Below are 13,400 nucleotides of genomic sequence, written 5' to 3' on the forward strand. Positions count from 1 at the left end.
CTACTGAAAATGGAAATATATCCAGCTAGACTAGCCCGGTCAACAAATGTAAAATAAAAATAAAAAAATCTTTACTTATTTTATTTTATTTTACATTTGTTGACCGGGATAGCACGACTGGAATCATGTCCATTTTCCTGTAGGTTACTGGAAGTCATGCCTGAAGGTTGCATTGCTTTTTGATGAACAGCTACAGAACTCTTTCCAGCCAGTGTTTCTTCCTCACGTTTGCAGCTGATTTTTCCAGGTCTTCTGTATTTCTTTATTCCTGGCATCCAGGCAGTGCACTCAGTAGCCAGTTACTGAAATTTACTCAAACACAAGTCTACTGGCCTTCTCTGCTGAGTTTCTGTTTTCACACTGGGAGACCCAGAAATAAGCTGATACTCAATGTGTTCGCCATCTTGGAAGTCCAGCAGCCACCATCTGTTCTGATTCAGCAATGTCTTGGGATTGAACCCTTTCCTATAATATCTCTTAGAACTGCTTCTGCAACACACCTTACTCTCAAGGAGGAAGATGCCGAGTCCATGAAATTACACGTGGTCAACATTAGATTAAATTCAGATCCTGCACACATAATGAGTACATGCCAATGGTGACAACAGTTGTCTGTCAGTTAAGCCCAGAAGTTAAGACTCTGGACTGTTAAACAAGCTGTGTGCAGGGTTTCATTCCTTCTACCTTTATTTGTCTGCTGTGTGACTTTTGAGCAAGTCACTTAACTAGACAGCACTCCCAGAGCACCCCTGAAAAGAGACACTTTGTCCAGTGGGTTCACCTACTCAACAAATACATAGAAAGAGAGGACTAAAAGTTCTGCCCATCATATACTGTCCTGTCATAGGTATGTCTAGCTATTTTTATAATGTGCTTAACACAAATTCTCAATTTAACAAAAGGTTGGAGAAAATTAAGGGCCTAAACAGAGGGGTGGAGATTTACAAAGAACTGACTTGATCCTGATATATGACATCAGGAGATCAGGATGGAAAAGGCAAGCCTGTTCCTCAAGATCAAGTTCAAGCCCCAAAACTTGATTTGAAGTGGTGAATGAAAAAGTATACATGTCCCCTAACTCTGGCATCGATATTTATGCATAGGCCTTTACAAAGAAGGATCGCAACATTTTAGGAAAGCCACCCAAAGGAGCACCCAAAAGATCAGAAAAAAGGTACCAAAAGTTTCACCTATTACAAACAACCATATGAATAACATCTTAGGCTACACATCTGGTCATTTATGTATGTCGAAAATCTTTGGCAGTTGCCTCAAGATTATGACCCACTTAATCAACTGAGCATAAAAAAAATCAAGAAATATGCAATACCAATACATTTCACACTCTATATTTCAGGATTTATCAAGTCAAAGTACATAAATCACTAAAATATTCTTAATGAACAAAATCAAGCTCACACTTTACTAATGTCAGAATGACCTGAAATTCAGCAAGCCAGCTCTGAATCCAGTGATTCTTTAATATAATCATATATTTCAGCTCTGAGAATGTTATTTTCATACTTACAGAAATGCTGTCTAGTAGTTTGGCCATGTGCTTGATAATTTCACTATGATGTGCTGACTGCGTCTGCAGAAGATTCTTAATCACAACCACACTTTCTGCAACAACAGTATCTGTTAAGGAAAAGAGGAGAAAACAAAATTATATTAAATAAATACGCAAACTTTCCTTACTGAAAGATTTTTTTTAAAACACCATGTTTTAGTCACACTTTGAAACCATAAAAATCCCCCCCCCCCCCGAAAAAAAAGTGCACATCACTGATCCAGTTTTGTAAGTTAGCACGTCTCATTCTGGCCGCGTGCCCACCAGAATATGATGTCATTGCCTCTCCTGAACAGTTTTTCTCTGCAGCACAACAGACAGATGCAAATGTAAAACCCACTGTGTAATTCGTAACCCTGAAAATACCACATCCAATACCCATGAACTATGCCATCTAGTACCCCAGAAAAGGTCAACAAGAATTTAATTCTTGTCAGCACATCACAAGAAAAACACACACACACCACGCATGTCTACGGGCAATTTGTAGGAATGCCAAATTCACCTTCTCTGGGGTGTTGGAGAAAACCTACATAGGCAGAGGGAGGATGTCTGGACTCGAAGTTAAAAAAAAAAAAAAAAAAAAAAAAAAGCCACTATCATTCCTCTTACAAAAATATCTAACTCATCCCTTCCTGAACATTTCTTGCTTACAAGCAATCATATGCTCACTTGCTAAAACTTGAAAATCTTTTTTACAAACAAATCTTACAAAGTACAGTTTTGTACCTACCATAAATGTAGATGTCTGAACAGAATAGCATCTGCAGTCCTTACAAATGGGTTGTCCTGTCGTCAGGCAGCCCTTCGGTCGGCCGGATTCCAAAGTCTGGGTCTGGCCTCGGCTGGTGTCGCACTTCACCCGACATCATCACTGCTGGTCTTCGGGTATAAAGGCATCAGCCAACGCCATTTTCCTCAGTGTTTCTTGCCCCAGACGCCAGTTGCCCTCTTGGCAAGCTAAATTTTTGGATAAATGCCAATGTTTCCAAAAAGTAGAAGGCAAACACAAAAAATAGTCATGTATGTACATATATACAAACAAATACACCATAAGAAATTCCCCCCCCCCAGCTAGCTATTAGGTGGGCAAATACCCTAGGAATACCACAGAGGGGAAGGAGGGTGGGTAATCCTGACTGCAGATGCTATCCTGTTCGGACATCTACATTTATGGTAGGTACAAAACTGTACTATGTCCTTCAAGGATGCATCTGCAGTCCTTACAAATGGGTAGACTACCATCGCCAAACTAAGGGAGGGGGAAGAAGAAATTATGGTGTAGTTAGGATCCCTTGCAAAACAGCAGTGGCAAACCCTGCTCGGGATCTAGAGTATAGAGGTAAGTTATAATGCTTGGCAAATGTATGCACGGAGGTCCAAGTAGCAGCCTCTATAATGTCCTTGGTAGCCACTCCTCGTAAGAAAGCTGTGGTAGTGGCTGTAGCCCTTGTAGAATGAGGCCTTATGTTCTGTGGAATTTGCTTTCCATGGTAGGAGTAACAGAATCTTATGCAATTTCCTATCCACTTGGAGATTGTCTGTTTTGAAATTGCTTTTCCTTCCCTTCCTGTTGCATATGCTACTAGAAGCTGGTCAGTTTTTCTATTGCCCTTGGTTCTGTCCAGGTAGTAGCGCAACTGTCTATGTACATCCAAGGTATGCAGCAGTCTTTCCCCCCTGTTCTGTGGATTGGGAAAGAAGGTAGGTAGGTGGATTGCCTGGTTTAGAGACACTCTGGATACCACCTTAGGCATAAATGTAGGATTAGTTCTCATGGATACTCTATCTTGATGGAAGATTAGGAAGGGTTGTACTGCCATTAAAGCCTGTAGTTCCGAAACCCTTCTTGCTGAAGTAATTGCCAGCAGGAAAGCAGTTTTCCAGGATAGGTGTTGCAGATCTGCTGTTGCTGCTGGTTCGAATGGAGAGAGTGTCAATTTTTCTAGCACAAAGTTCAAGTCCCATGCTGGTAATGGTGGTTTCCTTGGAGGTTTTACATTCTTGATTCCCCTCAGAAACTGCCTGAGTAGAGGATGTGAGAAGACAGGGAGATCGAAGCTGTATTCTGCAGAAATAGCTGATGCATGTATCTTGATGGAGGAATAGGACAGGCCTGTATGGAGAAGTTCTGCCAAATACTCCAGGATGTTGGCAATATCTACCTTTGACACATCTTTCCCTCTTTCAGTACTCCAATTGACAAACCTTTTCCATTTTCCTGCATAGTTCCTTCTTGTTGAAGGTCTGCGGGCCTCAAGGATAATGTCTTTAACCCTTTGGGATAAATCTGGGTTAGTTGCTCTTATGTAATGTTCCAGGCAGCCAGTTGCAGAGTTTTCAGGTTTGGATGCAATATGTTGTAGTTGCTCTGAGTTAACATCAAAGGAATCAGGGGTAGTGTCCACGTTTCCCCCCGAGACATGCTCCTCAGTAATGGATACCAATGTTGTCTTGGCCAGTTTGGAGCTATCAGAATTATCCTTGGACGTTCCTATTTGATTTTCAGTAGTACCTTGTGCATCAAAGGAAGAGGTGGAAATGCATATGCTGTCAGGCCTTTCCAACTGAAGGATAGAGAGTCCACCTTCCAAGCAAATGGGTGGTATGTCCTTGTGCAGAATTTCTTGAGCTGGTGATTGAGTGGGGATGCGAATAGGTCTATCTGTGGCATTCCCCATTTCTTTGTGATGGCCTTGAAGATGTCCGGGTGTAGCATCCATTCGTGAGCATCCAAGGTAGTTCTGCTTAACATGTCTGCTAGGATGTTTTCTTTTCCCGGTACAAATATTGCCTGTAACTGAATGTTGTAACTCAGAGCCATATTCCATAGGTCCAGAGCCATTCGGCATAGGGGGTATGAATGAGTGCCTCCCTGTTTGTTGATGTACCACATGACTGTGGTGTTGTCTGTCCTTATCATCAATTGGCCTTCTTTGATGAATGGTCTGAAATTCTGGATTGCTAGTTTTACTGCCAGCATTTCTTTTTGATTTATGTGCAGGTGCAGCTGATCTGGAGTCCATAAGCCTTGAATGCACTTGTCCAGCATGTGGGCCCCCCAACCGAGGTCTGAGGCGTCCGTTGTGATGGTCTGGCTTGGTTGAAGGCTGTGGAAGGACAAACCTGGGTTTGACCGGCATGCCTGAGCCCACCATAGGAACTCTTGTTTCAGGCATGGGATTAGTGGTAGTTCGGTTTCTAAGCTGTGTTTGTGTTGAGACCATAGATTCTTTAGATACCACTGTAGCTTTCTCATATGCAGTCTGGCATGGGGAACCAGGATTATGCAGGATGCCATGAAGCCCAAGGCCTGCAGTACTTTTCTTGCTGTTAGTTTGTTCTGCTTTGTTAATGCCAAGAAGTAAAGAGGAAGTTGTTCTTGTTTTTCTGCAGTTAGGGATGCCATCTGTTTTACTGTGTCCAATTCTGCTCCCAAGAATGTTCTCGTTTGGGATGGTATCAGTCTTGACTTTTTTAAGTTGACTGTGTATCCCAGGGCTTGTAGTAAGCAAATGACTCTTTGTAAGTCTTGTGTCAGCTTGTTTTGGTTGTCCGCTTGTATCAGGCAGTCGTCCAGGTATGGATAAATTTGGATTCCCTGAAGTCTGCAGTGAGCGATTACTGATGCCAGGCATTTCGTGAACACTCTGGGCGCAGTAGATAAGCCAAAGGGCAATGCTGAGAATTGATAATGCTCTGATCCTGCAAGAAATCTGAGGTATCTTCTGCAATTTGGTCATATGGAGACGTGCAGGTATGCCTCCTTGAGATCTAGAGTTACCAGCCAATACTCCTTGCCCAGCATGGGAAGAAGTTGCTGTAGGGTCAGCATTTTGAATTTTGGAACAATGATGAATGTGTTTAAAGCGGACAGGTCGAGAATAGGTCTCCAACTTTTCTCTTTTCTTGGTACTAGGAAGAGTCTGGAGTAGAATCCCTTGCCCTGTTCTGTAGGTGGTACCCTTTCCACAGCTCTCATCTTTGTTAATTGAGCTATTTGTTTTTGAGCTTCTGTCTTTTGATTTGGTGGTAGGTTTGGCATTCCTCTTTTTACTGGTAAAGTGTGGAAATGAAACCTGTAGCCTTGGTCTATAGTCTGCAAAATCCACTTGTCTCTTGTGATATAGTGCCAGTTTTTTGAAAGTAAGGCTAACTTTCCGCCTAAGGGTGCTGCTATTTGTTCCCTGGTAGGCGGTGTCAGAGCCAAGTCACTATGATTGTCCTGTTGCAGTGGTAGTGGTTGTATCTGTGCCTCGTTGGTTATTGCCTTGCCACTGGCGTCCCCTGTAGGCACCTCCTCTGGATTGATTTCTGCCTCTTGAACGCCTATTCCTGCCTCTCTGAGTTTTAGAGGAGTCTGGAAAGGACCAATTTTTGGAAGGCCAGTTCCTGCTAAACCTTGGGGGCTGAACCTGTAAGAAATCTTTAACTGTTTGTACAGATTTTGCCTTCTCTTCCATTTTCTTCATTACCTGTTGGGCAGGAGAACCAAATAGACTGACCTTATCCATAGGAGCATCTAATAGCTTTGCTTTAATATGATCCGGCAAGACCTGTTCTTTCAACCATGCATGCCTTCTTATAACTGTGCCAGTCATGGCTGATCTAAATGAAGCCTCCAGTGCATCATAGCCACATTTTAAAGAAAGGTTACTAACCTGCTGAATGTTATTCACCATTTCTAGAACATATTTCTTATCTACGGTATCATCAGAGGACAGTTTCTTAGTTAATTGATCAAGCATAAACTCTTGGTATTGGATCATATGAAACTGACAGTTCAAAGCTCTAGCTGAGAGAGTAGCAGAGGTATATACTTTTTTACCCCATCTCTCTAAGGACCTGGATTCCCTTTCAGAAGGGAGAGGGTTTTTTGCTGAGGTTGAAGCTACTGCCTTAGGCCCCTGGGAAATAGTCTCAGGATCTGCAAAAAGGGCCTTGTATAAGTGGTGATGAGTGTCCGGGACCCTGTAAAACCTATCGGGCTTAGCAGGGGCAGGAGGTAAAGTGTCAGGAGCAGTGCAAGCATCATTGAATGCATCATCCACAACAGGAAGAACTGGAGGTATAGCTAAAGGCCTGTGTTGCGGTAAGTGTAAAAAGGTCCTAAGCCTTTTTCTAGAGTCTGAGAAATCTTGTCCCTGCCATTGGAATTGTTCTCTCATGGCATGTAAGGTTTCCCCAAAAGAAAATTCTTCTGGTGGAGAGGCAGAAGGAATCGATTCTTCAGCATCGGAATCTTCATAAGTAGAAAAAGGAGCCTCTGGATGGGCTGTATTGTCTGTATCATCAGAAGAGTCATCTGAGGACACTGGCTCAGGGGGCTCTGCTCTAGGCCTCTTTTCTGGGGGTTGAGAGGCCCTGTCTGGGTGACATTGGGATCCCCTTATTAAAGAGATGAGATCCTCTGCCAGAGTAAGCATTTGGGAACTGGAACTGGGCCTGTGAGAGGGGGGCTTAACAGGCACAGACTTAGCAGTTTTGGCTGCTTTAGCCCTAGCAAAGGCCTTAATAGACATGGCTGTAGGAGGCCTAGCAGCACCACGTGCTGGGGTAGAGACATCCAAAGGGATGGTGTCCGATAAATCTTGAGAAACTACAGTAGTAGGCAAAACTTCAGAGGCCGATTCAACTAGGGTAGAAGGGGCCTCGGTAGTAGTCATGGATTCGGCTGGAGATTGACCCGTTTGCTCGGTTTCGGCCGAAACAGAGACACTCGCGGTTTGCTTAACCGTGGTTTCGGCCGAAACCACGGACCGCGAGTGTCGGTCCTTTTCTTTGCGTTTCTTAACAATTTGAATAGTCGGAGGATCCGACGGCATAATGTACGCAAAATCTGAGCCGAAAAACTGTTCAGCAAACTCCGACCGACGCCTAAGCGTTCGTCGGTTGAAGGAAGCACAGGCTAAACAAGCTGCTACGTGGTGGTCTGGGCCTAAACAAGGTAAGCAGTAAGAGTGGAAATCTTTATGAGGTATTTGTTTCCCACAAGTTAAACAGTTATTCACTTTTTCTGACATCGGCTGAGGCAAGAAAGAGTCCCCAACGGGGTACTTAGCTTTATAGAAGTCTTCGAAGTAGTATTCGGTAGTAGTAATCTCTGGATCTGACCGACCGGCACTTGCGAACAGCTTCTGCTTCGGGCGCCACGCGGCAAGAAAGACTGAGGAAAATGGCGTCGGCTGATGCCTTTATACCCGAAGACCAGCAGTGATGACGTCGGGTGAAGTGCGACACCAGCCGAGGCCAGACCCAGACTTTGGAATCCGGCCGACCGAAGGGCTGCCTGACGACAGGACAACCCATTTGTAAGGACTGCAGATGCATCCTTGAAGGACATCTTCTTCAAATTATTATACTCTTTTTTTTTTTTTTTTCCTTCTAAATCATGCTTTTGCTCGGTCTTTAGACAGCTCTTTTCCAAACAAACGATAGAATATTCAGTAACACAGACAAAGGTTTTCTGACATATGCCACCTGTGTTGGCCTACAAAAAGTTAATTTACTCTCTATTTCACATCCTGCCTATTTCCTCTTACTTATTATTGATATACTAATTGTGGAGTTTTTTTTAGAAAGTTCCAGTTGCTTGTTGTAGAGTTTACAAAGCAGATTTAAAGTTATCAATAGCAAAAGTCTGGTCAGATTTTGAATAAATACTTGTTGATTTTTTTCTTCTTTGGAGATTATACAGCATCTTTTATTTGCAATATATTTTTGGTGTCAGAATGGGAGAGAATTTGGCCTTAGTAGTTTGTAGTTCAATGAAGTTACTTCTGTTCTGCATTCGGAAGACAATCCTTTGCAAATTAGATTGCAACAAGAACTCAAACTAGAAAAATCACTTTGGCAGCAAGGTGTGAATTATCAAATTAATTTACAGACAACAAAAGTTTCTTACTGGTGAGTAATGTCACCAAACCTTTCTGTGTAAGTTGATCTAGGCAAATATACAAAGCTTCAAACACCCTGCCTTCAGAGCTTCAGGCAAGTACCCTGCCTTCAGAGCTTCAGTCGAGCAACCTGCCTTCAGAGCTTCAGTCGAGCACCCTGCCTTCAGAGCTTCAGTCGAGCACCCTGCCTTCAGAGCTTCAGTCGAGCACCCTGCATTCAGAGCTTCAGTCGAGCACCCTGCATTCACAGCTTCAGTCGAGCACCCTGCCTTCAGAGCTTCAGTCGAGCACCCTGCCTTCAGAGCTTCAGTCGAGCACCCTGCATTCAGAGCTTCAGTCGAGCATCCTGCCTTCAGAGTTTCAGTCGAGCACCCTGCCTTCAGAGCTTCAGTCGAGCACCCTGCCTTCAGAGCTTCAGTCGAGCACCCTGCATTCAAAGCTTTGGTAGAACACCCGGCATTCAAAGCTTCAGCTGAATACCCTGCATTCAAAGCTTTGTTAGAACACCCAACATTCAAAGCTTTGGTAAAAAACCCGGCATTCAAAGCTTCAGTCGAATACCCTGCATTCAAAGCTTTGGTAGAAAACCCGGCATTCAAAGCTTCAGTCGAATACCCTGCATTCTTTTTGTCATCCATGCTGATTGTCTCAGTCACCTGATTTTCTAATGCCACTGACATTTATCACTGCAACATATCTAAACATGTATATATGGACATATGTACTTTGCAATATACATAACTTTTTTTTTCATTTAAGACTTTTATTTTCTGCACAGGAACATACAAAATACCTCCTGGCATTCAAGTAAAACAGCGAAAAATTACAAGTGTAATTCCAGTAAATCTACTCTCAGAAAACAACTAAATACACTATTTATAAACAGTGCTACTAAGATGTACAGATAGAGGAACCTACAAAGCACACAACTAATAAATCATTTTGAGCGGAGAAGAAATGTGTAAATGTGGACATAGAGCGAGAGGGGGAGGATAATGAGAAATTAATAAAAGAGCCATACTGGGTATAAATACAAGATCTAGTTATAACTCTACACTAACCATTACCTATTCATCCAAAATATGATCAAAGATGAGTTTCTTGAACTTCTGGAAATATGCTTGCTTGTTTACATTTCTTATAAGTTTTTGAGAGGTGATGTATTTAGTTGCCATATCTCTAAATCCATACCAGGAGAGCTTGGTGCGATATAGCCAAGTTTTTATGTACAGCTTAATTAGCATGCAAAGAGTAATTCGGACATAGTATTTCAGTTTTGAAAACTTAAAAGTCTGTAATACGGATGATAGCTATTTCCCAAGATAAGGTCGATTTCTGGTATCCCATTTTCTCTAAGCGTACTTTTAGAGAGCACCACAGGTTGTGTGTATATTTACAAAACCATAAGACACGTACAAGGTCAGCCTGAGAGAAAGAACAGCAAGAAGAAACTGGAGAAACTTCAGGATCAAACTTGTTTAAAATGGAGGGAGTATAATAGGTGTTGCTGTTCATCATTAATTGGGTGTAGATAAGCTTTTTAAATGGAGATAGCTTTAAAGCGGATTCAATAGCTTTGAGTTTCTGCTGTTCAGTGAATACACTTCCCTGTTGATCCCAGTATTTAGAAAAAGTACAGTTTTGTACCTACCATAAATGTAGATGTCCGATAGACATGCAACTGCAGTCATAACATGTGGGTTGTCCTGCCTCAGGCAGCCCTCGGTCAGCCGGATTCCAAAGTCTGGGTCCGACGTCGGTTGATGTCGCATTTCTCTCCGACGTCTGGAGTACATAAGCATCAGCCGACGCCATTTTCTTCAGTGTTTCTTGCCCCAGATGCCAGGTGCCCTCCAAGGAAGGCTGTAATCAAATTGGAAGACAAAAACAGGATTCCAGACAAATAAATGAGCAATAAAACAAATACACCATAACAGATATCCCCAGCTAAGAGTAACAGGGATAGGAGTGGACCCTAGGCATAGAGGGAGGGAAAATCCGACTGCAGTTGCATATCTATCGGACATCTACATTTATGGTAGGTACAAAACTGTACTATGTCCTTCAAGAATGCAACTGCAGTCATAACATGTGGGTAGAATACCATAGCTTAGCTGGGGAGGAGGAATGCTCTAGGAAAAAGATGGTGTGGCAATCAAACCCTGCAGGACTGCCGAAGCAAAGCCTGCTCTGGATCTGGAGTATAGAGGGAGATTGTAGTGTTTGGAGAATGTATGCACGGAGCTCCATGTAGCAGCTTCTAGAATGTCCTTAGTAGGCACCCCTCTTAAGAATGCTGTAGAGGTGGCTGTAGCTCTGGTGGAATGTGGTCTGACATTGGCTGGAACAGTCTTTCCATGAAAGGAATAACAGAATCTGATGCAATGTCCAATCCATTTTGAAATAGTCTGTTTTGAAATTGCTTTTCCTTGGACTGCAGGGGCGTAAGCTACAAAAAGTTGTTCAGACTTCCTACTGGCCTTGGTTCTGTCCAGGTAGTATCGAAGTTGTCTGTGAATGTCCAAGGTATGCAACAGTCTTTCCCCCTTATTCTCAGGATTGGGGAAGAAAGCAGGCAGATGAATGGCTTGATTTAAAGAAACCCTAGATACCACCTTTGGCATAAAAGTAGGGTTGGTCCTCAATGAAACCCTGTCTCTGTGAAAAATTATGAACGGTGGTATTGCCATTAGGGCCTGTAGTTCCGAAACCCTTCTTGCTGAGGTAATTGCCAACAGGAAAGCTGTATTCCATGAGAGAAATTGCAAGTCAACTGAAGCTGCTGGCTCAAGGGTGTGAAAAAAAAACAGGAGGATCAGTGTTGTATCTAGCTGAATAGCTGATGCATGTATCTTAATGGAAGAATATGAGAGGCCGTTCTTTAGCATACCTGCCAAATATTCCAAGATGAGTGGGATGTTCAACCATAATGCATCATGTCCCTTGCTGGTATTCCAATTGCTGAATCTTTTCCACTTTGCTAAGTAAACCTTTCTGGTGGATGGTCTTCGAGCCTCTGTTAGTATCCGCTGAACTTCCTTGGAGAGATAGGTTGAGGTTATTAATGGGATCTCCCAGGCTGTTAGCTGCAGTGTCTGAAGGTTTGGATGCACTGTTTCGAAATTGTGTTGAGTCAAAAGTAGAGGCCATTGGGGAAGGGCCCACCTCCTGGTGTGACATATGCTCCATAGTAGTGGGCACCAGTGTTGTCTTGGCCAGTCTGGAGCTATTATGATTCCCTTGCGTCTCTCTGCTTTGATCTTTAGTAATACTGAGGTCATCAGTGGCAGAGGTGGGAATGCATAGATTGGATGGTATGTCCTTGTGCAGAATTTTGGTAGAAGATGGTTGAGGTGAGAGGCAAATAGGTCCACTTCTGGCCTGCCCCATGTCGAAGTGAGTTGTGTGAAGACCTTCGGATGTAACCTCCACTCGTGTGGATCTGTGAAATTCCTGCTTAGGCTGTCCGCCAACACATTGTCTTTGCCTGGAACAAGCTGGGATTGTAACCGGATGTTTAGGCTCAGTGATTTTTCCCAAAGATGCATTGTCAGTCTGCAAAGGGGGTAAGAGTGGGTGCCCCCTTGCTTGTTTATGTACCACATCACAGTGGTGTTGTCTGTCCGTATCAGTAAATGGCCTTGCTGAAGTTGGTGTTGAAAGGCCTTGATGGCATGCATTACTGCCAGCATTTCCTTTTGGTTTATATGCAGATGCGTTTCCTTTGGAGACCATTGTCCTTGTATACACCTGCCTTCCATGTGCGCCCCCCCATCCAAGGTCTGAGGCGTCTGTGGTCATGGTCTGTGTTATCTGCGGTTTTTTTGAATGACATACCTGTGTTTGCCTGGCTCACCGAGGCCCACCATAGGAATTCCTTTTGTAGGCATGGAATGAGCGGTATGATTGTCTCCAAGTTGTTGCTGTGTTGAGACCAAATGCTTTTTAGGTACCATTGAAGCTTTCTCATGTGTAGTCTTGCTAATGGAACCAGGAGAATGCAGGATGCCATGTAACCCAGGGCCTGTAGGAACTCTGGGTGAGTTTTGCTAAACCTTTGAAGTAATGAGTTAACTTCTCTTGCTTGTCTTCTGTCAGGTAAGCCATTTGAGAGGCTGTGTCTAGTTTGGCTCCTAAGAAGATTATTTGCTGGGATGGCTGCAGTCTTGACTTTTGGAAGTTGACTGTGTATCCCAGAGCTTGAAGTAATCGTATGACATAGTCCAAGTTTTTTGTCAACATCAATTTGTCGCCCGCTTGTATGAGGCAGTCGTCCAGGTACGGGTAAATTTGTATCCCCTGGAGCCTGCAATGAGCAATTACTGAAGCCAGGCATTTTGTGAATACTCTGGGCGCAGTAGATAAACCAAATGGCAATGCTGAGAATTGATAATGCTCTGGCCCTGCAAGAAATCTGAGGTATATTCTGCAGCTGTGTCTGATAGGGACATGCAGGTATGCCTCCTTGAGGTCCAGAGTAATCAGCCAAGACCCCTTGCCCAGCATGGGAAGGAGTTGCTGTAGAGTCAGCATTTTGAACTTTGGTACTATGAGAAAGGTGTTCAATGCGGACAAGTCCAGTATTGGTCTCCATTGAGATTCTTTTCTTGGAACAAGGAACAGTCTTGAGTAAAACCCCTGGTCTTGTTCTTGTTGTGGAACTCTTTTTATTGCTTTCATCCGAGTCAGCAGAGTGATTTGCTTGATAGCCTCTGCCCTCTGGTTTTGTGGTAGGTTTGGCATGCCTTGTTTTCTTGGCAAGGTATGAAAATGGAACCTGTACCCTCAGTCTACAATGTCCAAAATCCATTTGTCCTTTGTCAGTCTGTGCCAATTTTCTGCAAACAGAGATAATTTCCCGCCCAAGGGAGCTTCTATTTGTTCCCTGGTAGGCAGAAGTAGAGGAAAGTCATTGAGATTGTGGCTGTGGGGCA

The 13,400-nt window shown here is 43.4% G+C and overlaps 1 protein-coding gene across 1 annotated transcript in view; it reads right to left on the reverse strand.

The window, feature by feature from the left end:
* AP3B1 (adaptor related protein complex 3 subunit beta 1) overlaps window positions 1–13,400 on the reverse strand; it is a 2,578,902-nt gene that overhangs the window by 1,463,676 nt on the left and 1,101,826 nt on the right. Inside the window, exon 14 of the mRNA XM_044063704.1 lies at window positions 1,529–1,638. Coding sequence (XP_043919639.1) covers window positions 1,529–1,638 — 110 coding nt within the window. The remainder of the gene's footprint in view (window positions 1–1,528; window positions 1,639–13,400) is intronic.

The sequence above is a fragment of the Protopterus annectens genome, chromosome 2.part2 (assembly GCF_019279795.1).
Source record: "Protopterus annectens isolate FY-2018-M chromosome 2.part2, PAN1.0, whole genome shotgun sequence".
Lineage (NCBI taxonomy): Eukaryota > Metazoa > Chordata > Ceratodontiformes > Protopteridae > Protopterus > Protopterus annectens.